Source organism: Diplotaxodon limnothrissa, linkage group LG3 (genome assembly GCF_057381915.1).
Source record: "Diplotaxodon limnothrissa isolate DT_005_m linkage group LG3, D_limnothrissa_male_GT1.1, whole genome shotgun sequence".
NCBI classification, from domain to species: domain Eukaryota; kingdom Metazoa; phylum Chordata; class Actinopteri; order Cichliformes; family Cichlidae; genus Diplotaxodon; species Diplotaxodon limnothrissa.
The window spans coordinates 18,106,609-18,132,129 of record NC_140598.1 but is presented as its reverse complement, the minus strand read 5'-3'; the positions used below and the strand labels follow the sequence as shown (position 1 = coordinate 18,132,129).

General features: G+C 42.6%; 2 protein-coding genes across 2 annotated transcripts; one reads left to right on the top strand and one right to left on the bottom strand.

Moving 5' to 3' along the window:
- Positions 1-1,003: 1,003 nt before the first annotated feature.
- LOC146634763 (endoplasmic reticulum chaperone BiP-like) lies at positions 1,004-12,939 on the top strand. Its single transcript, XM_085379207.1, has 8 exons — positions 1,004-1,119; positions 1,212-1,443; positions 1,540-1,677; positions 11,102-11,214; positions 11,318-11,708; positions 11,797-12,034; positions 12,126-12,293; positions 12,428-12,939. Exons 1-8 carry the CDS (start codon positions 1,004-1,006, stop codon positions 12,937-12,939), a joined length of 1,908 nt encoding a protein of 635 aa, XP_085235333.1.
- Positions 12,940-21,158: 8,219 nt separating this feature from the next.
- On the bottom strand, positions 21,159-25,251 carry LOC146634762 (stonustoxin subunit beta-like). The gene is made up of 3 exons (XM_085349953.1): positions 25,096-25,251; positions 21,867-21,948; positions 21,159-21,700 (listed from the first exon to the last, which is right to left on the bottom strand). The coding sequence occupies exons 1-3, from the start codon at positions 25,249-25,251 to the stop codon at positions 21,159-21,161; spliced, it is 780 nt and encodes a 259-aa protein (XP_085206079.1).
- Between the last annotated feature and the right edge of the window lie 270 nt (positions 25,252-25,521).

Sequence of the window (25,521 nt, the reverse complement as noted above, 5' to 3'; positions counted from 1 at the left end):
GAGCGAAAGAGAGGTGGGGATTGGAACTTGAAGGCTATCGCTGCTTATACCATTTTATTTCTAAAAGAAATTCTTTCAAGACCTCAACAACAAAATCGAGCAGGTGAGACTCAAAGTGGCGCCAGTGGTGTTAAAATGGGGTCTAGGGTTTAACGTAGTGAGCTAAACTGGCAAATTCAGAAACAGTGTCACAGAGGTATATATGAGGGTTAAAACATTTATCATCAGCATGATAATTATTTACATTTTCTACAACACGTTTTATCAGGAAGTAGTCGCGTTATTGTACCTAGGGTATAATCAGTCTAGTCCTAAAATATAGTCACAAAACTGATGTAATATTTGTTGCAATTCTTACCAACTTCTTTGCCAGCTACTCTTAAATACAAAAACATTTATGCACAATGGTAATTAAAAAAATAACAATAAATAAAACATATTTAAAAGTCACTCAACATTTTCAAATATTACTCTTAAACACCAGTCATAATATATTTATAGTATTTATTCTCTAAGACCAACTTCAAGTCTGCTATGGTTCTGGGACTCCGCAAATCATATCTGCACCATTAGCTGCTAGCTTCTTAAGTGGTTTTGAGTAATGAACCAGGCTGGGAGTTTTTAAAAGCCTCAGGAATCTTTTGCAGGTGTTTAGAGTTAATTCGTTGATTCAGATGGTTAGGTAAATAGCTCGTTTAGAGAACCTTTTCATGATATGCTAATTTTTTGAGATAGGAATTTTGGGTTTTCATGAGTTATGTATGCCAAAATCATCTATTTTAAAACAATGAAAGGCTTGAACTACTTCAGTTGTGTGTAATGAATCTAAAATATATGAAAGTCTAATGTTTATCAGTACATTACAGGAAATAAAAAATTTATCACAATATGCTAATTTTTGAGAAGGACCTGTAGACCACTTATTGTTCTCAAGGCCATGTTGATTCATGTTGTAATTCTTTTCTGCATTTCTCCTTGTAGATTGGAGAACAAACAAACAAAGATGGAGCTGTTGTGGGTTGTGATGTTGTTAGTCTGCACAGTCTTTGGTGCCGCCGATTACAAAAGGATAACTGGGAAGACTGTGATTGGGATTGATCTGGGGACCACATACTCATGGTAAGTCACTTCAGGCTCTTTAAATAATGGAATGATGTCTCTGTGGAAAAATAATATGGGATTCAGACTGAATTCAAACTGTTTCCTTGCAGTGTTGGAGTGTTCAAGAATGGGCGTGTGGAGATTATTCCCAATGACCAGGGAAACCGAATCACCCCCTCCTACGTGGCCTTCACCAGTGAAGGTGAGCGTCTGATTGGTGATGCTGCCAAGAATCAGCTGACCTCTAACCCTGAGAACACTATTTTTGATGCAAAGAGGCTGATTGGTCGCACATGGGGTGACTGGTCTGTGCAGGAGGACATCAAGTACCTGCCCTTCAAGGTGAGCTTTCAAGCTGAAAATAAAACTTGTTGGTTCTTTGGGTCATGTTTGAGCTAAATTCTTGTTAAATTAATATTGATGTATATTCCTGTGAAGGTTATTGAGAAGAAGAGCAAGCCCCATATCCAGGTTGACATTGGTGGTGGCCAGGTTAAGACCTTTGCTCCTGAGGAGGTTTGTGCTATGGTGCTGACTAAGATGAAGGAGACTGCTGAGGCTTACCTTGGCGAGAAGGTACAAAAATGTCAGAGATTCTAAATAAGTGAAGATGCAAATCTTATGGGCTATCTTTATGGGCTAATTAAGAGCGATAAGAGCGGGCACGCTCCATTTAGCTTAACTATTTTTAAATCCCGGTAGCACTGCAATTAGATAAGCCAGCGCAATGGGGTTTTTTTTCACATAAGATAAGAGAGAGATAAGATAAATCTTTATTAATCCCTCGGGTGGGTTCGTAATATGAAACTGGAGGAGTTGTACTTACTGTCAGGGCTCTGTGTGCGGGCAGGCAGAGAGGAGGATCCAAACGCAGAACTCAGACACAAACGTGAAACTCAAAATCCTCAGCTTAATTGCTGGTACAAAAACAAACACTAAAGTGAACACGGAATATGGAGAACAAAAACACACAGGCATGATCTGAGGGTACGACGCGACACTGACACAGAGAAACACAGGGCTTAAATACACAGATGGCAGTAATCAAGGGATAAGAAACAGGAGGGGAACACACCTGGGAGAAATCACAGCTGACGAGACAGGGGAAACGTAAACTGCGCAGGAGGCCAAAACAGTGCAGTTCCGGAGGCCGACCATGCGGACGGCAATGGCGAGGAAGCAGTTCTGGGGGCCGACCGTGCGGATGGCAACGGTGGCGGGAATGCAAGCCTGGAGGCCGGCTACGCGGAAGGCAGTGGCGGCAACAGAAGTCCTGAGGGCGGCCACGGTGGTGATGATGCCCAACAAGCGGCCTGGCAGATGACCGACGATGTGGAGGTGGTAGTAGGGGACCCGAAGGCTGCGTGGCCCCTGCAGCACCAGGCGAAGCGGAGGTTGGACCAGACGAGGCAGAGGCTGAAGCCGAAGCTGGGCCAGGCGACGCTGAAGCGAATGCGGAGACTGAACCAGGCGAAGCTGATGCAGAGGCGGGGCCAAACGAAGCCGGTGATGCGGGACCTGGACCAGACGAGGATGAAGACGCGGGAGCTGGACCAGACGAGGATGAAGACGCGGAGGCTGGACCAGATGAGGATGAAGACACGGAGGCTGGACCATACGAGGATGAAGCGGATGCGGAGGCTGGACCAGGCGAGGCTGAAGCGGACGCGGAGGCTGGACCAGGCGAAGCGAATGAAGCCCCCAGCTGGCGAAGCAGGAGGCTGGGCGGGCTCCTCGGGCCCTCAAGCGAGAACAGTCTCAGGAACAGTGGGCATAGGGGCCCCTGGAACACACAGGACAAAACCAGCGGGGGCGGGGACCTCTGGCAGGGACAGAATGGAACCAGCAGGCACACGGGCCTCTGGCAGGAACAGATCAGAACCCGCAGGCAACACGGGCCTCTGGCAGGAACAGATCAGAACCAGCAGGCACACGGGCCTCTGGCAGGGACAGATCAGAACCAGTAGGCACAAGGGCCTCTGGCAGGGACAGAACGGAACCAGCAGGCACACGGGCCTCTGGCAGGGACAGATCAGAACCAGTAGGCACACGGGCCTCTGGCAGGGACAGAACAGAACCAGCAGGCACACGGGCCTCTGGCAGGGACAGATCAGAACCAGTAGGCACACGGGCCTCTGGCAGGGACAGAACGGAACCAGCAGGCACACGGGCCTCTGGCAGGGACAGATCAGAACCAGTAGGCACACGGGCCTCTGGCAGGGACAGAACGGAACCAGCAGGCACATGGGCCTCTGGCAGGGACAGATCAGAACCAGTAGGCACACGGGCATCTGGCAGGAACAGATCAGAACCAGTAGGCCCACGGGCCTCTGGCAGGGACAGAACGGAACCTGCAGGCACACGGGCCTCTGGCAGGGACAGATCAGAACCAGTAGGCACACGGGCCTCTGGCAGGGACAGAACGGAACCAGCAGGCACACGGGCCTCTGGCAGGGACAGATCAGAACCAGTAGGCACACGGGCCTCTGGCAGGGACAGAACGGAACCAGCAGGCACACGGGCCTCTGGCAGGGACAGAACGGAACCAGCAGGCACACGGGCCTCTGGCAGGGACAGATCAGAACCAGTAGGCACACGGGCCTCTGGCAGTAACAGAACAGGACCAGCGTGCCCACGGGCCTCTGGCAGGGACGAAACAGGTTGCGCTGGCTTCTTTATGTCCAGGGGTCCAGAGTTAATTGAATGCTGATATTTAACCTCTAGGGAGGCCCTGGAGAGAGTAGAAGTCCCAAATTGAGCTAGGTCTTGAGGAGCAATGAAAGTCTGTGTGGGGTATTCTCCCCGTGAAAGTGAGTGGGTGGAGATGGTGGCCGAGAAGCAGGCTGTGTTAATGGCTGAGCTGCTGGCAATACCAGAGAGCGCACTAAGGTCGACTGAGATGCAGGAGACGGAACTGACTGGAGAACAGGAGGAGACGGAACCGATGATAAAGCTAATGATTCTTCTACCAACTGAGCTACCGACTGGGCCATGGACTGTAACAGAGTTTGTAATATGTCTGGCTGTGGTAGCGACTGAGCTATAGATAGCGGGGGTGAAGACTGAGCTATGGGTGACTGAACTTGAGGTGAAAGTGGTGGTGGTGGAGTTGGTGACTGGGCTACAGGTGGCTTCTGAGCAGGAAACACAGGACACTGAGCTACAGGTGGCTGCTGAGCAGAAAGTACTGGAAACTTAGCTGAAGGTGGCTGCTGAGCAGGTGACACTGGAAACTGTGCTACAGGTGGCTGCTGAGCAGAAAACTGAGCTGACACGGGCTTAAGAGTCTCTGGGGTGACACACACATTGTTTGCTCTCACAGAAGTGTTGAGTTGAGGACGAACAGCAGTCACTATATGCTTGACAGGTTCAGGAGCATGATAATCACCCGGAACCTTTTGAGGCATAGAGTCATAGATCTCCTTGGTTTCATCGACAGGTTTAGAAAGGTGAGGTATGGGACAGTCTAAATAGTGCAATGAACCGGGAGAATTGTCCTTCAAATAATCACTCCTTTCATTTACAGTTCTTATTTTTTTTTTTATTTAACCTTTATTTAACCAGGAATGTCCCATTGAGATCAAAGACCTCTTTTTCAAGGGAGTCCTGGCCAAGAGGCAGCACATTTCAAGACAAAGACATATGAACAAACAAAGTTAAAATTACACAAAACAATTACACATTATTGAGGCAGCCTGTAGGCGTTTGAGTTTAGTTTTAAAAACATTTAAAGACAACAATTCAGTCAGTTTCCAGTCTTTCTGTAACATGTTCCATGAATAAGGCGCAGAGTGGACAAAGGCTTTCTTACCCAGCTCTGTGCGGACAAAGGGAACAGACAACAGCAGCTGATCATTTGAGCGCAAGGAGTAAGAGCCACTATTTGTCCTTGTGACCAAAGTACAAATATAAGGAGGCAGCAATCCAAGCATAGCTTTGTAAATAAAAGTGTACCAATGCCCCTGTCTTCTAATGGCCAGAGAAGGCCATTTTACTCTTAAGTACAAATCACAGTGATGGGTCAGGTATTTACAGTTGGTAATAAACCTCAAGGAAGCATGATACATCGTGTCCAACATTAAAAGGCATGAAGAAGAAGCGTTCATATACAGAATGTCACCATAATCTAACACAGATAAAAAGGTTGCAGTGACAAGACGTTTTTTTACTGCAAAAGAAAAACATTGTTTATTACGGAAGAAAAAACGAAGTTTAAGTTTCAGTTTCTTTACTAGTTTCTCTATATGTGGTTTAAAGGTGAAGGAGTCATCAATCCAGACACCAAGGTATTTATATTCATGAACTATCTCTATGACATTTCCTTCAAGGGTGGACACCACTGGAATAGGCTCCGGGACCTTCGTTGACTTGGAAAACAACAGCATTGAGAACTAATTTTAGCTGAATAAGTGAATGCTGGAAAGCAACAAAGGCTTTCTGTAGAGTTTCAATGGCCTGAGCAAGAGATGATCCATAACAGTAAATAACTGTGTCGTCAGCATAAAAATGCAAATTTGTGTCTGAGACATTTTGACCCAAGTCATTGATATATAAAAGAAACAGAAGGGGACCCAAAACTGAGCCCTGTGGCACCCCCTTGTGGACAGTAACAAATTTAGAACAAAGACCTTCAAGTTTGATGCACTGGGTTCTATTATTCAGATAATTTGAGAACCACGCTAATGCATGTTCTGATAATCCAAGGCTGAGCAGTCTGTTTTTTAGGACTGCATGATCAACAGTGTCAAAAGCTTTTGAGAGGTCAATAAAGAGTGACGCACAGTACAATTTCTTATCAAGTGCCACTATAATATCATTTATCACTTTCATAGTGTCAGTGTTAGTACTGTGTTTTTTCCTGAAGCCTGACTGAAATTTGGAGACAATATCATTAGAGTACAAAAACTCTTTCAGCTGGTCACAAACTAGAGATTCCAGGATTTTGGATAAAACACACTTTCAATAAAGGCAAAACGAAAGCTGATTTCCAAACCGAAGGAATTTCTTTGGTTTTAATTGAAAAATTAAATAGAATTGAGAGTGGTTCTGCAATAAAATCAGCTGCCAACTTCAAAAAATAAGGTTCCATCAAGTCTGGACCAGGAGGTTTTCTGTGGTCCAAAGCCTTTAAAGCTTTATGCACTTCATAAACACTAAAAGGTACAAAGTTAAAACGGTCTCCAGAAAACATAGAGAGTTCTGGGCAAGTATTTGTTAAAAAAGTTTCTGCAGAAGCAAACAAGGAACCCACTGATAGAAAATGTTCATTAAAACAATTCAAAATTTCAGTTTTATCATTAATTGAGGCTGAATCTTTTACAACAGATTTAGGAAAGGTTTGAGTCATTTTATTAGCAGAAAAAGACTTGATTACTTTCCAAAATTTCTGTGGATCATTGAGGTTCTCAGTGGTGACAGACAAAAAATATTCAGATTTGGCCTTTTTAATAAGAGAAGTACATTTATTTCTAAGCTGTTTGAAAACAGACCAATCAGTGGAAGTATCTGTTTGTCTCGCCTTGTCCCATGCTCTATTACGCTCGTGTATGCTATCTGCGAGTGTCTGCGAAAACCAAGGATTTTCTCGACCTTTAATTCTAACTTTCCGTAGAGGGGCATGTTTATTAACAATTCCCATAAAACTTTCCTTAAAATATGTCCAAGCTAGCTCTACATCTGGTAATAGTCCGATTTTTTCCCAATTAATTAATGACAGATCATGATGAAAAGCCTGTTCATTAAATTGTTTAAGATTCCTTTTGCACACTATGCGTGGCTTACATTTTGGAATTTTAGCATGTCTGCAAACAGCAACAACACAGTGATCACTTAGGTCATTACAGAAGACACCAAGCGAAGAGAATTTATGAGGTACATTTGTTAAAACCAAATCAATTAATGTAGACTTTTCAGGGCATTTAAGATTTGGCCTGGTAGGAAGATAGACTAGCTGGGTAAGATTAATTGAATCGCAGAAATCTTTAAATTCACAAGAAGTTGCATTTAGCCAGTCCCAGTTCAAGTCTCCAGCCATTAGTAGTTCAGTATAATTTAATTTAGCCAAAAGGTGCTTTAATGAAGATAATGCTTCTTTTGAAGCAGATGGGGGCCTGTAACACCCAGCAATGGTTATCGAAAAAGTATTAGCAATATCTACATTCAAGGCCAAAAACTCCATTTGTTTGCATATCGATTGGGACAGAACAATCGAAGCATTAAATCTTGATTTGACATAAATAGCTACACCGCCACCTTTTTTTGGCCTATCAGTGCGATATACATTGTACCCATATATATTAATGTCTTCATTAGTAATAGATTTAGTTAACCAAGTTTCAGAGATTATAACAACATCTGCATCTGTAGATTTAACCCAAATTTTGACCATGTCCATCTTCGGTAGTAGGCTGCGCACATTAAGATGAATATATTTGACACCAGACATTATTTTAAAATCAGAAGGAGTCTGGGAATATTGCAGTTCAGGGCCAGGATTTGGTTGCACATTTCCTGACAAAAGTAGAAGCAAGACAATCAACAACCTCTGTTTCGCCTTTGATTTGGGTTCAATGCTTTGATACGTTGAACCTGAGCTGAAACCTCCATTAAATGGGCAAATAAAATAAGTATGCAAAGCCAGAATAGACTGAAGTTTAGGTAAGTCTCTGGGCAAAATATGCATAAAACTAATGTCATGATCCAACTGAGTTGGTAACTGCTCTGATTTTTGCAACATTATAGAGCATGTGTCTTTTTCAGAGTTCTCTTGTAGGTAAAAATCATTTTCAGAGGTTCCCCTGCTATGTGTCCATAAGCAATTGCTTATCCGAGGGTCCAAAAAGGCCAAGAGGCATATAAGAATAGTAAATACTGCCATCATCCACAATTTTAGTACTTAACAGAAGTGAACAGTACAGACCTCTGGGTGAAGCAAACCAGTTAGCTCCAGGAAAATGGTACAGGACCAGACCCAAGCCAGTTAACTCCAAAAGAATAGCGCTGGGCCAGGCCTAAGCCGGTTTACTCCTGGAGGACAGTGCAGGGGCAGATCTTAGCCAATTTGCTCCTGTGGGAAGATGCTGGATCAGGCCTAAGCCAATTAGCTCCTGAAGGATGGTGCAGGGCCAGGCCTAAGCCAGTTAGCTCGTGGGAGATGGTACAAGGCCGGACCTAGGCCAGTTAACTCCACAAGGATAATGCGAGGCTGGTCCTTAGCCTGTTAGCTCCACAAGGATGGCACAGGGCCAGGCCTAAGCCTAAGCCAATTGACTCCTGGAGAACGGTGCAGGGCCAGACCCTAGCCAGTTAGCTCCTGGAAGACGGAATAGAGCCGGGTCTAGGCCAAATAACTCCAGGAGGACGATACAGGGCCAGGCTAGGCCTGTTAGCTCCAGGAAGATGCATCCATCAACTTCCAAAGCATCTACCAACCACACATTTTTCCAAACAATCTATGCAATATTAACTGTCTGGTTAAAAAAAAAAAAAAAAAAATAAAAAATATATATATATACGTTAAAAAAAAATTAGTTAAGAAATACGTTAAGAGATAGATTAAAAAATACAAAATACAAAAAAAATCTTTTAAAATCTTTTAAAAACAACTAATTACAGACGGACACGTAACAAACAAAGAGCATGCTGCCCCCCTATTTCAGCAGGGGGCGAAAGAGTGGCCCCACCACTCACCCTAGCCAGCTGTTCAGAAAAAGTCCTAGGCTCCCACTGGAGCTGTGAATGCTGGCGGCGGGTCCGCCGCTTTCCCGTCAAAGAGGGATCGGGACTGGCTGAGGGTGACGTGGCAAAACTCTGCAGCGGCTGCTCCTCCTGCGGTATGGAATCGCTGGGTGAGGAAGCAGACGAGTGGGCCGAAGGGTAGGCTGCCAGCGAGGAACGGCAGCACGGAGGCCCTCCAAGCGCTAACCGGGTCCCGTCAAAACGGGAGCTGCGCTTCCACAGTGAGTCCGCTGGATCCATTACTGGTCGCGTCGTTCTGTCAAGGCTCTGTGTGCGGGCAGGCAGAGAGGAGGATCCAAACGCAGGACTCAGACACAAACGTGAAATTCAAAATCCTCAGCTTAATTGCTGGTACAAAAACAAACACTAAAGTGAACTGAGCACACTCACCTACGATACAGACCTTCACCATAAAACAGGAAACTCAGACACATGGAACCAGACAAGACATTGAACTAAACAGACAGCTTCACAAACAGACGGGGTGACACCATAGACAGACAGAGATACAGACGCAGACTCAGAGGCAGACCGAATGTAACACGTAGAACTCAAACAATAATAATAATCATGATAATAAATTGGAAAATGATAATAATAAACTTAAAGCGCTGGGTCGCCGACCCAGGACCATGACACTTACATCTTATGCATTCAACTTGTCCTCGGTCTCCTTCCAAATATGGCTTTGCAAAGATTGCAACCACTTGCAGCAATAAAACCTTATATTTCAGAAACACGTTTTGCTGATCAGATCAGCTGTTCATAGCACTTCCCATTTTGGAATAGACGTCAGTGCCAATTATCGCATGTCCTCCATCCCCTGCCCAAAATCAGAAGTGATGTCATATTTTGTGGGTAATGTAGTTTTTCCCTTTAAGACTGTTATAGGCCTATACTGGTGATTTTAAAAGTTATGTTTGACTTTATGCTTTTTTGTTTAGTTTCTGGGATGCTTAGACCTCAAATCGCACTGTTGGAAATCGTTTTTTTTGATGAACATGCTGTTTGTTTTGCAAATTTGAAATGTAATATTTAATTCATATTTTCCCCACAGTATTTAAAAGTTGGTGTATCTCAAAAATAAAACTATGAAGACCCTCAAAATAAATTTCCTGTGGTTGGAAACTACTTTGTGCAACTTTATTGTATAATAAATAATTTATAATAATTTATATTTCTTTGTAGTTCATTGCAATTTTTTGCAATTCTTTATAGTTACTAAGGACTTAATGCATTTGTGTCTATTCTGCCCTCCCTGTACGTTGATGCCCAGTTTGGCAGATAGATAAACAGTTCTTCAAAAGGAGAGGCAAAGGCTTCCAGTTCTCATTGCAGGGTTTATTTGTCTCCCTAATGAAGGCACTGTAAAACTACAAACATAAGAAAAGCATATTAAAACATACATCTGGAACATAATATATTTCTCACATTACAAAGTACAGACTGAAGACTTAGCAACTTGAACTATAGCTGGCATAACCAAGAAAAATAAATGAAAACATGTTAACGCCAAATCCCGCTAGCTTGATGCTAACACATAATGGAATTTCCTATTGACATGCTAACACAATTAGCATCGGCAGTGCAGCTAACATGTCGGCTTCAAATATGAGAGTCAACAACCCATTTTACATCACATGCTTAACATGAACACAGAATATAATCGTACTTACAAGCATATATTTCTCATGCTCCAGTACAGTCAACTTCAGAGCTAATATTTTGTGTGCTAGTTTCTCAGGTCTTTGTCTGAATTTCTACCAACATTACTTGTCATGTTCTCATGTTATTGCTAAGGATTGTCTATTGCATTGGAGTCACACTGGGTTAAATATGTACACTTGGGTTTTAAGGGGTATTTATTATTTTCTTCTTTTTTGGGTTGTATGGAAGCCCCAAACGCAATTTCATTGTTCTTGACAATGACAATAAATAAAAAAATACTAATACTAGTATCAACTTGGCCAGACTCCATGAACTTTTTCTATATTTACTAGCGAAACTTGAGTACACAAACCCGCTTCCTCCCCCTAGTGGGGTGGTGGAGCTACTGCACCCCAGCAGTGGCAGCACAGTGTCATTAAATTTGCTATATAATGATTGTATTGATGTATAGCAACTTGAAATTCTCCCAAAAATGGCATTACAGGATATAAAAATATGAAGATAAGCTGTGGCGGACTTGGTTCTATGGTAGGTCTTAAAGGGTTAAAGAGTTAAATGGTCTATCATGAAATCTGACTTTATTGTTTTTCCTTAGGTCACACATGCTGTGGTCACTGTCCCAACCTACTTCAATGATGCCCAGCGCCTGGCCACTAAGGATGCTGGTACCATTGCTGGTCTGAATGTTGTGCGAATCATCAATGAGGCGTAAGCATCCAGTCAAAAATGAATTTGATCATCTGCAATTTGAAACTGCAAAACAATGTCCCTGCCCTCCTATTGAAAAATAAATTCTCACTGTATTCTTTAGAACTGCTGCTGGTATTGCTTATGGCCTGGACAAGAAGGATGGAGTGAAGAACATTCTTGTCTTCGATCTGGGCGGTGGCAGCTTTGATGTTTCTATTCTGACCATTGACAATGGTGCATTCCAAGTGATAGCCACCAATGGTGACACTCATCTGGGAGGTGAGGACTTTGACCAGCGTATCATGGAGCACTTCATCGAGCTGTACAAGAAGAAGACTGGCAAAGATGTGCGCAAAGACAACCGTGCTGTGCAGAAGCTGCGTCGTGAGGTCGAGAAGGCCAAGAGGGCGCTATCTGCCCGGCACCAAACCCACATTGAGATCGAGTACTTCTTTAAAGGACAAGACTTCTCTGAGACCCTGACTCGTGTCAAGTTTGAGGAGCTGAACATGGTAAGATATTAATTTGGTTAATTAATTCAAACCCTTTTGGAAAAGCGGTTGAACAAGCTTTTTAACTTGTGTGTTCTTTAAAACCCAGGACCTGTTCCGGTCCACCCTGAAGCCTGTACAGAAAGTGCTGGAAGATGCTGAATTGAAGAAGTCTGACATTCATGAGATTGTCCTGGTTGGAGGCTCCACTCGTATCCCCAAAATCCAGCAGCTGGTGAAGGAGTTTTTCAATGGCAAAGAGCCATGTAGAGGCATTAACCCTGATGAGGCTGTGGCATACGGAACTGCTGTGCAGGCTGGTGTGCTTTCTGGAGAGGAGGACACTGGTGAATAATGACTCTTACAAATATTTTATTAAATAGGGTTGAGCTTTCAAATGTGATCAAATGTTTAGTAAACCTTTTCCCTCACTTGCAGGTAATGTGCTTCTTATGGATGTGTGCCCCATGACCCTTGGTGTTGAGACTGTTGGAGGAGTAATGACCAAGCTGATCCCCAGGAACACAGTGGTGCCCATCAAAGAAGCCCAGATGTTTACTACACCCTCTGATTACCAGACAACTGTCGCCATCAAAGTCTATGAAGGTAAGAGCTTGGATGTTGTTTTTTTAAAGTTGCCAAATAGTGTTTTTATAAAAAAGGATTTAATGACAAGAAATGTGTGACACTGGAATTTAACGTTCCACAAGTCTAATTGTGACTGTTTTTCTTTTTCTTAGGTGAGCATCCTTTGACCAAAGACAACCATTTCCTGGCTACCTTTGACCTGACTGGCATCCCTCCTGCTCCTCGTGGTATACCGCAGATTGAAGTCACCTTTGAGATTAATATCAATGGCATTTTATGTGTCACTGCTGAGGACAAGGCCACAGGAAACAAGAACGAGATCATAACTGACCAGAACTGGCTGACACCTGAGGACATCAAACACATGGTGAACGACGCCGAGCACTTTGCTGAAGAAGACAAGAAGCTGAAGGAGAAGATCAATGCTCACAATGAGCTGGAAGGCTACGCATATTCCCTGAAGAACCAGATTGAATCCATTGAGAAGGCAGTGGAGGAGAAGATTGAATGGTTGGAGTCCCACCAAGATGCTGACCTGGATGACTTCCAGACCAAGAAGAAGGAGCTTGAGGAAGTGGTTCAGTCCATTATCAGTAAGCTCTGTGGTAGTGCAGGTGGTCCACCAGCAGACGGCAGTAAGCAAAACGAGAAGGATGAGTTGTAGGCAGGTTTGAAGTCTTAACACTCCTTGGCCCTCTGGCATGTTGGCGTACATATTGGACTGATGGGACTGAAATTGGAACAGAAGTGGTTGGGAAGGGGCTAACAATAACAAGTGACCATACTGAATGTAGCTGATGATAAAATGTTTGTGTGGGTTGCCATGACAACACCAGAAGCGTGTCTGAGATTGTTGTATTGTTTTCTATTTGTTTTCCTGTATTTGGGACTCATGTTTGTGTACACTTACAGTAGAAAGAGATAATCTATGAGTCCAGTGATACATTTTTATAAAAAATGTTTCTGTTAAAAATTATTCTGAAGTAGTTCCTTCCTGTGAGTCGCGGGAACTGGAAGTTGTGAGACAAGAGAGACAAGACAACGATAACACGGAACATGGAATCTACAACTTCTCTACTGCTGGTTTTACAAGGCGTACACAGTAAAAACATGCTGGCTAATTTGTTAAGCACTTGTGCACTTTGTGAAAAGTAATAACTGGTTGAGATGGATGTCGTATGTGCTCTTAATATTATTTTACTTGTTTCTAGTTTTCACGGTGCTTCATGATTGTGAGAGTAAGTGAGAGGAATAAAAAAGAATTGTGGACATCAGTACGAAGCGTGGATTCTTTTGACCAGAGTTGATACACTGAATTTCCTCTAAGACTTTAAAATAAGTTTCAGTGTGTGGCTGTAACTCAGGTGATAGACCAGGTTGGTAGGTATCTTGCCCAAGATACTCATAGTCATTGGTAGGTATCTTGCCCAAGATACCCATGTTGCTAATGATTCATCTATGTGTGAACGATAGATAATGATAAGATCAAGGGCGTAGATTTGGCATGGACAGAAAGGACATGTCCCCACCAATATCCAGCGATTATTGAATTGTCCCCACCTATAATTTGACCTCTTCGAGTAAAGAAAAACAAACCCGATAGAAAGAAAAAAAAAAGATCTGTCAACGTCTCATTCACCCAGCGGTGCAAAAAGAGTTAAATTACGTTCTCTACTGGAGTCCTACCTCATGTGACAAATATGGCCAATGTGATTGGCTGTGCCTTTCATGGCCATACATGCCAACACTCCCGATTATTCTGGGAGAATTCTGAATTTCAATGCCCCTCCTGAAAATCTCCCAGAGCCGTCGTTCTCCCCAATTTCTCCTGATTTTCCACCCGGACAACAAAATTGAAAAACCATATCCCAGGTTGGCAAGTATGTGCTAGGCTTTGGCCCACATCAGTCTAAAATTGTATGTAACCATGAATAACGTGATGCTATGTCCACCAGGAGAGACTGGACAGTATAGATGTAAAACAAATATGCCAGCACTTTATCTCAGTTAATGAGAGGAGAAGGCATGTGTTTGGCTCCTTCACATAGTGGACATTGAGTTGTTGTGTGGGGCACCAGTAGTCCATGTCTGTTGCTGTAACAGTAGTTCATGTTTAGAATAAAAAATCCCAGCTCACTGATTTGATAGGGGCAATAGTGTGCCTATTGCGATCGTGGCTTAAGAGTTGGGCGTTTGTCTTTAATCAGAAGGTTGCCGGTTCGAGCCCCGGCTTGGACAGTCTCGGTCGTTGTGTCCGTGGGCAAGATACGTTACACGTTGCCTACTGGTGGTGGTCAGAGGGCCAGAGGGATGACTGGATGTGTAAAGCACTTTGGGGTCCTTAGGGACTAGTAAAGCGCTATACAAATACAGGCCATTTAAAATGTTGCATGATTTTGCTGAGAGACCTTTTACTTTGTGGTAATCTTAGACAAAAACCACCAGGTAATGCAGTGTTCCCTTAGTACTAATGTACAGTATGAGAGACGTTGGTGTACAATAACTGAAGTAATGTTGTTAAGTCCTTAAGGTCATATTCTTTTATTGTCATGACTGTATTTGAAGCTATTTTTATTTTTGTATGATACCTGAGTTATATGGAATATGGCTGAAGTAAACTAAAGTCTAAAATCAGTCATTTGTTTAATAGTAATTAATAGTGTCTGTGAAGGTTCTCAGTCATCCGGGTCATTGTAGACTAAGGTGCTTGGAAAGAAAAGCGTCTGGACTTCTTTGAGTTGCTTGAAGACGTTTCACCTCTCATCCGAGAAGCTTCTTCAGTTCTAAGGTCAAATGGTGGAGAGTCCCAGATTTGAACCTAGTGGGAGTTTCCCTCCAAACGGGGACAAAGGACCCCCTGATGATCCTCTACCTAATCACATGAGCCAAGGTGTGAAAGCGGGTTTGGGACCTAATCAGTCAGAGTTTCGGGTGAGCTCATTGTGAAACCTGGCCCCACCCTATCATGTGATTTCCTGAGGTGAAATGGCCCAGGATGTGAGTGGGTGTTAAGGCGTCTGGTAAGGGATCTCAAAACTGGATTATAGATGGCAGACAGTTGGTGTCGTAAACCACCGCCTATTGACTATATATATATAGATATATATAGATATATATAAAGCGTTATATAAATGCAATCCATTATTATTAATGTTTGTACTAACTTGGTTTTAAAGCCTTTACTGTAAAATAAACGCCGTTCAATAGTCAACCTTAATCTTACAGAGAATGTGATGATTTTATGGATAATTAAAGTCAGTCATATATCCACAAACACAACAAGCTGAAAGTCAGTGATGCTGCTTGGTTTGCAGTCCTGAACATCACGGCACAAACAGGATTCACTGCACTGTTAATGTTAGCTGTATTATATTGCTGCCTCTGTTCGGTGGTGTCGAGCCAAACGGACTTTAACGTGTGTTTGAACGAGCTGACGGTTCACTCGTTAAGCTGAAAGATGCTTTAATCACAGCAGTCACACATGTGTCCACTGCACCATCTGGGAACTCTTCTTGTTTAGCACTCGTAATAACACAAACACTAAATCCTGCTTCTCTGGTGCTGTTGTGTAGCAGTGAAAATGTATTTATAAGTTACACATGTTTTTGAATCCTGCAGCTTATCACACATTTGATTTCCATGTGTGACAACTGCAAGTGTCCAGAGTGAGGACAGACTGAGGGACCCACTGCTGCACATCATCTGTGAGGCTTTGCACCCCTGATGATCCACCAGGACAAACTCAGCAGTGTGTGAGGAAGAGGAGGAGGAAGAGCCAGCAGCAACTGACAGATGGAGAGAATAGACAGACTGTTCCCTGTTTGTGAAAGACTGCTAGGAAAGTTTAACATAACTAATTGTCTGTCCTGAATCAGTCTTATTAGGTAATGTTCAAATAATTTTATGTTAAGTGACGCTGAAAAACTAGTTCATGCATTTATTACTTCCAGGCTGGATGACTGTAATTCATTATTATCAGGATCTCCTAAAAACTCCCTGAAAAGCCTTCAGCTGATCCAAAATGCTGTCAGGGACTAGAAAGAGAGAGCAGATTTCTCCTGCATTTCCACAAACGTAAGTATGCAGAATCTGGTAATGAGTCTTTCACATCACTATGGAGGAGTTTTGGTTATGTATATTTTGCAGAATTGATTGAATTCAGCCACATTGGAGGTTTTTCAAGTTCATCCCAAATACACTTGATGTGATTCAGTCTGATTTAGACTTTGACTTGGAAACTCCAAAACCTTGATTTTATTTATTTGAGTCATTCAGAGTTGGACTTGCTGGTCTCTCTGCGTAACCTGAGTGCTCTTGAGTTTCTGGACATAAAATGGTGTTTGAACATCCTCCTTCAGGATTTCTGAGAGCAGAATTCATGTTTTCCTGAAGCAGCAGAGCAGCCCAGACCATCACATCACATCTCACTGCTGCTGTGATGTTCTGTTTATGAAATGCTGTTAGTTTGATGTCTGATGTAGCGGGAGTCAAACCTTCCATAGAGTTCAGCTTTTGTCTCTTCAATCCAAAGAAAGTTTTCCACAAGGATCATCCAGATGTTTGTGGCAGATGTGAGATGAGTGTTTGTGTTGTTTTTGCTGAGCAGTGGTGTTCTCCTTTTCTCCACTTAAAGATAAATACTAATTTCAATATTGGCTTTTTAGCAGAATTTCTGGGTCAACCTCATTTCACTATAATTTCCCAGTCAACCAGATCACAGACTTCAATTGTGGACAGATGGGATGTAATAGAACAGTCTAACTGATAATATCTAAAAGTTCACAGTCAATTATAAATCCATCACTTTTCAATGTCTTTGATGCCACCTGGTGAACTCTAAGTTTTTATTCAATTCAATTTTATTTATACAGCACCAAATCACAGCAACAGTCGCCTTAAGGCCCTTTATATCGTACAGTAGATCGTACAATAATAGATACATTTCGGATTTCGACGGAACAGATCAATAGCAATAGCATTAATGAATACTATTGAAGACATTTCATCAGCAACACATTATAATAAATATACTATAGGGATATTCATTGATTTAAAAAAAGCTTTTGACACACTGCAACACTCCATCTTAATTTCCAAGTTAAGTACTTATGGTGTGAGAGGAATAGTGTTGAACTGGTTAAGCAGCTATTTAGATAATAGGTTTCAGTATGTGCAGTGTTTAGGCTTCATCTGAAAGAATGAAAATAGAATGTGGGGTCCCTCAAGGTTATGTTTTAGGACCAAAACTTTTTAATTTATATATAAACAACACTTGTATTGTTTCAAAAATGTTACATTTCGTTTTGTTTGCAGGCGATACAAGTCTTTATTGTTCTGGAGAAAACTTGAAAGAATTGGTAAAATTATGGTTATTGAAATGAATGAGTTAACTTAAATTAAAAAAATAATTGAATTAAAAAAATGGTTTTAAGTAAATGAGTTATCGCTGAATTTGGAAAAAACAAAGTTTATGATATTCAGAAACCGTCTAAAGGAGGAAGAGATAGTATCATCTATAGAGGGAGAATTAATTGAAAGAGTGACACAATTCCATTTTCTGGGTGTAATAGTGGATGACAAGTTAACATGGAAATCTCATATTGAACATGTTGGAAAAAAAATGGCTAAAAGTATTTATATCCTGGGTAATGTTAGATATAAATTAGATTACAAGGCAATGCAAATATTATATTTTTCATTATTTCTACCTTACCTGAGTTATTGTGTTGAAGTATGGGGGAATACATATGTGACTAATATGAAACCATTATACTTATTACAGCTCCTTTTCATGCTTGGAAACAGTGTAACTTCAATTAAAAGGAAGGTTGTGTGTAGGAAGTGAATTGCTGATGTACCATGTGTGAAAAAAATATATATATATATTTATATATATAAAATTCCCCACTCGCCCCTGTGGGCGGTCAATCCTTCAAGCTCGGGTCCTCTACCAGAGGCCTGGGAGCTTGAGAGTCCTGCGCAGTATCTTAGGACTGCGCTTTTCTGGACAGAGATCTCCGATGTTGTTCCCGGGATCTGCTGGAGCCACTCGCCTAGCTTGGGAGTCACCGCACCTAGTGCTCCGATTACCACGGGGACCACCGTTACCTTCACCCTCCACATCTTCTCGAGCTCTTCTCTGAGCCCTTGGTATTTCTCCAGCTTCTTATGTTCCTTCTTCCTGATGTTGCTGTCATTCAGAACTGCTACATAGATCACTACAGCTGTCTTCTCATGTTTGTCTACCACCACTATGGTTAGCCAACACCATTTTGTCCGTCTGGATCTGGAAGTCCCACAGGATCTTAGCTCGGTCATTCTCCATCACCCTTGGGGGCGTCTCCCATTTTGACCTCGGGACTTCCAGGTTATACTCGGCACAGATGTTCGTGTACACTATGCCGGCCACTTGGTTATGGCGTTCCATGTATGCCTTGCCTGCTAGCATCTTGCACCCTGCTGTTATGTGCTGGATTGTCTCAGGGGCATCTTTACACAGCCTGCACCTGGGGTCTTGCCTGGTGTGATAGACCCCAGCCTCTATGGATCTTGTGCTCAGAGCTTGTTCTTGTGCTGCCATTATTAGTGCCTCTGTGCTGTCTTTCAGTCCAGCTTTGTCCACCCACTGGTAGGATTTCTGGATGTCAGCCACCTCCTCTATCTGCAGGTGGTACATACCATGCAGGGGTCTGTCCTTCCATGATGGTTCCTCGCCTTACTCCACTTTCTTGGGTTTCTGCTGCCTGAGGTATTCACTGAGCATGCTGTCAGTTGGGGCCATCTTTGTGATGTATTCATGGATGTATGTTGTCTCATCCTGGACTGTGGTGCTGACACTCACCAGTCCCCGGCCCCCTTCCTTCCGCTTAGCATACAGCCTCAGGGTGCTGGACTTGGGGTGAAACCCTCCATGCATGGTAAGGAGCTTTCTTGTCTTGATGTCAGTGGCTTTTATCTCCTCCATTGGCCAGCCTATTACCCCAGCAGGGTACCTGATCACGGGCAGGGCGTAGGTGTTGATAGCCCGGATCTTGTTCTTACCGTTCAGCTGACTTCTCAGGACTTGCCTGACCCTCTGCAGGTATATAGTTCTAGGCATTCCAGTATCCAGCTGTGGGGCATTGAGTCATAGGCCTTCTTGTAATCAATCCAGGCAGTGCGCAGGTTGGTCAGTCTGGTCCTGCAGTCTCGGCTGACTGCTTGGTCTGTCAGTAGTTGGTGTTTTGTGCCTCTGGTATTCTTGCCCATCCCTTTCTGTGCCCCACTCATGTATTGACCCATGTGCCTTTTCATATTAGCTGCTATATGATGCTATATGATGCCTGACAGGAGCTTCCACGTGGTGCTGAGGCAGGTTATTGGTCAGTAGTTGGAGAGGACTGGTCCCTTCTTGGGGTCCTTGAGGATCAGGACCGTCCGGCCTTCGGTTAGCCATTCTGGGTGTCTCTCGTCAACTAGCAGCTGGTTCATTTGTGCTGCCAGGCGCTCGTGCAGTGCAGTCAGCTTCTTCAGCTAGTAGGCGTGAACCATGTCAGGGCCTGGTGCTGTCCAACTCTTCATACTGGAGACCCTTTCTTGGATATCTGCCACTGTGATGGTTACTGGACCCTGTTCAGGGAGGTCGCTATCGTCTGCCCTCAGATCCACTAGCCACTGAGCATTGCCGTTATGAGTTGCGTCCTTCTCCCATATGCTCTTCCAGTATTGCTCCGTCTCCAGACTGGGCCCGTTCAGCAGTCTGTCTCAGCTGGGTGGTCCGAGGGGCCACTAGAGCCTTCTATCTCCACTGGAGAGTCCGAGGGACTGCTCCACCTTCTGTCTCCGCTGGATGGTACGAGGGACTGCTTCAGCCTTCGTTTGCCTACGCTGCAGCCTGCTTCCACTGGAGGTCAGATGAGCCCATCCAGCACCATCCTTGCCTGGTCCAGCCTCGTCTGGTCCTGCCTTGTCTTGTCCGGCAGTTGCTACACCGCCGTTAGGTCCCGCTCGGCCTGTACCACCTCACCTTTGCCGGCCGCTCTCTAGGCCCCTAGCTGGACATTGTTACTGTGAAAGGCGGCCTCCTGAACGAGTTCGTTGCTGCGGTTGGCTTCGTGGTCGGCTTCGCGGTCGGCCTCCGGATCTGCTCTGTCACCACCACTGCTTTCCGTGTGGTTTGTTCCCGTACCTGGTTGGTCTTTTTTTCTCCGCCGCTGCATTCCGCGGTGGAGTTTATATATATATATATATATATATATATATATATATATATATATATATATATATATATCTAAAGACATTGTGTCTTTTTGTCAAAAGACATTCAGAAAGAAGACACAAGACTAGTTTCAATTGGTAAATTCAGTCTTTCTTATTTATTAGTTGATGATGATACTCCCAGACAATCATTTTATCGTTATAACTGCATTAAAATCCATTGAGCCAATATTTGCAGCTTCTATGGCAAAAGTGTTTATAAATGATGAGCTTCCAACAATAAGTTAAACATATGATGAGTTTGGAAAAATCCCATTAAAAAAGTCCCATTAATCAAACATTTGGATTAATTTTCATGAGCTCAGACTTGTTGAAAATCCAGAGGAGCTGGAACTGTGTGAACTGAGCTTCAGAGAAACACAACATACTGATATTCACTGTGAAGCTTTGAGTGGAAAAAATATAGAAAAACAACATGTGGGCCTGGAACAATAGTAGCTTGCATCTTTAAAAGACTGAAGAGGAAGAAGTTTACAAGAAATCATTTAGAACAGTTTCAAACATCAACTGATTGAATCTATGAATCTGAAAACATGTTTCTGAGTGAAAGAGACAGACATGTACAGACTGAACTATCTTTTCAACAACTGTTACAGTGTTTCTCTAACAGGAGGGCACTCTTTACACTCAACTCAACAGAAGCACTGATGAACCATATTCAACTGCAAACCCAGGATAAAGAGTTTCAGTGAATGTGGTGTTGAAGGTGTAGACGTGGATCAGAGTGTCAGAGAAGACTCTGTAGAAGGACAGAGTGCCAGCAGGACAGTCCACATACACTGCCACTCTGTTAGAGGAAGAGGAAGAGGAGGAGGAGGAGGAAACAGAGGTTAATCTGTTATTGTGAACTACACCTTGAGTGTCATCATTAGAGCAGATCAGACACCAGGAAAGCTCATTCCCTCCAAACGTAGAGTCCATACTGATTCCTTTCCTTTTGATTCTTCCGTAACTAACTGATACATGCACCTCTCCTTTCCATTCAACCTCCCAGTAACAGCGACCAGTCAAACCATTTCTACACAGCAGTTGAGGATCACCATCAAATCTGTCTGGATGATCAGGATATGACTGAACCTCATCAAATGTACATGTCACCCTTCTGTTGTTGTCAGACAGTTTGAGGTATTTTTGTGCTGTCATTGTGTCGATTGTAAGTTGACAGGAATCTGATGAGAGAACAAACACAATCCAGCTGTAGTTATTGATCCATCATCACTTGACACTTTGATGATGACTCCTGACATCAGAGATGTGAATGAGTGATGTGACAGTTTGAAGATGGTTGAATGTGTGCTGCTTTGTTTTCATGACTCCCATTAAAAACACACTTACACTTCCTTAGACTTTGTCTGAGCGATAGGACTCCAGCAGGCTCCACCCTGAAAGGAGGAGGGGGGTCAAACCAGCACAGTCTCTTTCAGCATGCACACATGGACATTACATGGCTTTCATACACATACTGTTAGACACCGATAAAGGAACAGTCCGAGATTTTCACAAATACACTTCAATCCATATGTGGCTCAAACTGCTAATGATCTGCACTCAGTACAACACTGTATTGAATGAAATATAACTGATTCAAACTGTCACCTTCATTATTTTTATATTCCTCTTCTGTTTAGCTGGAAAGGATACCTCCCTGCCTTTGATTTTATTAATGACCTTTCATAGTTTCCTGTAGCATCCAGCGATCTGAAATGTGTTTCATGCTTTCTAACACTATAAACTCAAAACGTAAACTCAAAAGTTTTAGAACACCCTTTTCTACATATTTATTGCAGTTTAAGTCCTGTTAAGCACCCACACCCCAAAAATTAGGGGAAAAGGGAGGAGATCGCATTTAATCCATCATAACACGGGTTTAGAAGTATAAGTCCAAACATGTGTGGTATCCAAAGAAACAACGAAAACAAGTGATGATTAAAAGAGCAGTTATGTAAAAGTCCACTAAACAAACAACTGAACCAGAAATTCTCATGTAACCAGCTAAAGAAAGGCTAGCTAGCCTTCAGAGCTATCACAGATTCCAAATACCAATGTTCATCATGCTCAGACCATAATTCACTGAAAGAGCTGCAAAGGAAGACCACAAAATCACATAGCGGTTCAAATGCACTAAGACAGAAGTTGGCTTACCATCCTGAGTTTTCTTTTTTCCATTATTTCTGCGGTAGCCAGTAGCCCTGTGATATCAGCAGCTACCATGGCTAACTGGGCACATCAGAGCCACCTCTGTCCAAAACCATCATTTTCGACCCTACTACAGACACGTCACTGGACAGACGGCGCATGCTGTAAATCTGGGCCCATGTGGGGTTTGGCTGCAACTTCTGATTGGTTGGAGTTAAGTGAACATGGCATTGTTACAGTGATTCTATTTGCTCAAACGATTAAAAACAGGTGTTAACAATGCCAAAAAGTTTCAGCCTCTCAAAGTTTAAAAGGCCAGACGCCATTTAAACTACATGTGTACTACATGTGTGTGGCAGAAAGGGCCAGTAGCCTGTGAATATGTGGTTAATTCTTCAGAAGAGTTCTCTCAGGAGATTAGAAAGAAAATCGTAGACAAGCATGTTAAAGGTAAAGGCTATAAGACCATCTCCAAGCACCTAGATATTCCTGTGACTACAGTTACACATGTCATTCAGAAATTTAAGATCCATGGGATTATAGCCAATGTCCCTGGACGTGGCCGCAGGAGGAAAATTGATGACAGATCAAAGAGACTGATAATCTGAATGGTAACAAAAGAGCCCAGAAAGACTTCTAAAGAGATCCAAGCTGAACTTCAAGCTCAAGGAACATTAGTGTCAGACCATCCGTCGTAGTTTGAGCTAAAGAGGGCTACATGGGAGATGACCAAGGAGGACACCATTGTTGAAAACAAATCATACAAAGCCAGACTGGAATATGCCAAACTACATGTTGACAAGCAGCAAAGCTTCTGGGAGAATGTCCTATGGACAGATGAGACCAAAATTTAACTTTTTGCCAAGGTACATCAGCTCTATGTTCACAGACGGAAAAATGAAGCATATCAAGAAAAGAACGCTGTCCCAACTGTGAAACATGGGGGAGGCTCGGTTATGTTCTGGGGCTTCGTTGCTGCATCTGGTACAGGTTGTCTTGAATCTGTGCGGGATACAATGAAATCTCAAGATTATCAAGGGATTCTAGAGAGAAATGTGCTGGCCAGTGTTAGAAAGCTTGGTCTCAGTCACAGGTCATGGGTCTTACAACAGGACAATGACCCAAAACACAGCTTAAAACACTCAAAAATAGCTAAAAGGAAAACACTGGACTATTTTAAAGTGGCCTTCTATGAGCCCTGACCTCCATCCTATTGAGCATCTTTGGAAACAGCTGAAACATGCAGTCTGGAAAAGGCATCCTTCAAACCGGAAACAACTGGAGCAGTTTGCTCATGAGTCGGCCAAAATACCTGCTGAGAGGTGCAGAAGTCTCCGTTACAGGAATCGTTTGAATGCAGTGATTGCCTCAAAAGGTTGTACAACAAAATATTAAGTTGTAGGTAATATCATTTTTGTCCAGGCCTGTTTCATGCATTTATCTTTTTTAAATAATTCAGTTGAAGCTTGGTTGAAAAGCAATGTCTGACTTTCATTGGTTAACATTCATAGAATTTGTATTTATTATTACTTTTGTCAGATTAAAGTTATTTCTGTGACCATTGTGAGTTTTCCTTTCATTGAATGAAGGGTACCGACCATTTTGTCCACGTCTTTATCTGAAAGGTTTATTGAGTGACAGACAAAATGGATTTTTGAACTTTACTTACAGTTTCTGGGTTACTTCACTGCCCTGAGCGAGACCACTATTCGGCACTCTTCCTTAATTTTTCAATTTATAGAGAGGAAAACATTGAGTCAGTGGGCAACAACTCCAAAATGTACTTCAATTGAATTGCTATCTATGTACAGCACAGAGACCTGCAGTAGTAACTACCTGTTTTATAACTTTATTTAAGCTCAATAATAAAAGTAGACAAAGTAAAAACATAACATTGGGTGTAGCGTGTTTTCCACGAAAGTCAGTTCATGAAAATGAAATGAAAAGATGAAAGCAAGATGAATTGCTTAAATATCAATAAATCAAAGGTGTTAATTTCTTCATGCAATTTTTGGAGAGGTAAAGGTAAAACAGGCATAACAGGATAATCTTTTTAGAAATGTTATTATTTAATGTATTAATAGTTTGGCTGGACAATTAACAAATTAATGGCATGCTATTTATTAAGGGAGTAACTGGGAAGAAAAATAAATAAATAAAAATATTAACTAACCTGAATCGCTAAAACAAAAAACTAACAAAAAAATATCTTTAGGATATTTCCTCTAAGTAATTTGAGGAGAAACGTGAGAAATTTAAAAACATAAAGTGACACAACCTGACTCTCAACATGCTTAATAAAATAAACCTTTGTATTTATTTTGTTGTTTTCATGTCTTTTTTTTCACTTACTATTATTCATCATCATAATAATCAACGTTGCCACCTCCACTGCATGGTCTGAATAGCTCTGTATCATCACATCTACCGTTTTCAGCCTGTCTGCATTCTCCAGACGACTCTTTTTGATAGTCTGGAAATCACCTACAGGTTCATTCTGCAGGTAAAAGTGGAAACGTTTCAGCTGTTCCTCTCCCAGATCATCCAGCATTTCCAGGAGTTGCAATGGAACAGACTTCGCCATCATTGATCTGTAAAATACGAGAGGGCATTTTCATCTGAAAGAACAAGAGATTATCCATTAACTGTGGATACAGGAGGAAAGACTGAGTTTTTGTCCCAGTCACTGGACCAGCTCTTTATTCTCTCAAGGATAATTGGGTGCATGTGAGTTTCACCAACCATGAGGTCATGTGTTTTGTGGACTTTTTGCCGCATTGCTGGCAAAAAGTCCGACTAGTTCCCAGTGGGTGATGGACTCCATCAATGTTGCCCTATGTCACTGATTCTCTTA

Bases quoted from the DNA above. Each gene is read 5' to 3' on its own strand.
- LOC146634763 (XM_085379207.1), top strand. From the start codon at position 1,004: ATGGAGCTGTTGTGGGTTGTGATGTTGTTAGTCTGCACAGTCTTTGGT. The intron at 1,678-11,101 runs GTACAAAAATGT...GTTTTTCCTTAG, and splicing joins AGGCTTACCTTGGCGAGAAG to GTCACACATGCTGTGGTCAC. The intron at 11,215-11,317 runs GTAAGCATCCAG...TGTATTCTTTAG, and splicing joins GTGCGAATCATCAATGAGGC to AACTGCTGCTGGTATTGCTT.
- LOC146634762 (XM_085349953.1), bottom strand. From the start codon at position 25,251: ATGGCGAAGTCTGTTCCATTGCAACTCCTGGAAATGCTGGATGATCTG. The intron at 21,949-25,095 runs GTAGATGTGATG...GCATGCTGAAAG, and splicing joins ATGCAGACAGGCTGAAAACG to AGACTGTGCTGGTTTGACCC. The intron at 21,701-21,866 runs GTAAGTGTGTTT...TTCTCTCATCAG, and splicing joins CAGACAAAGTCTAAGGAAGT to ATTCCTGTCAACTTACAATC.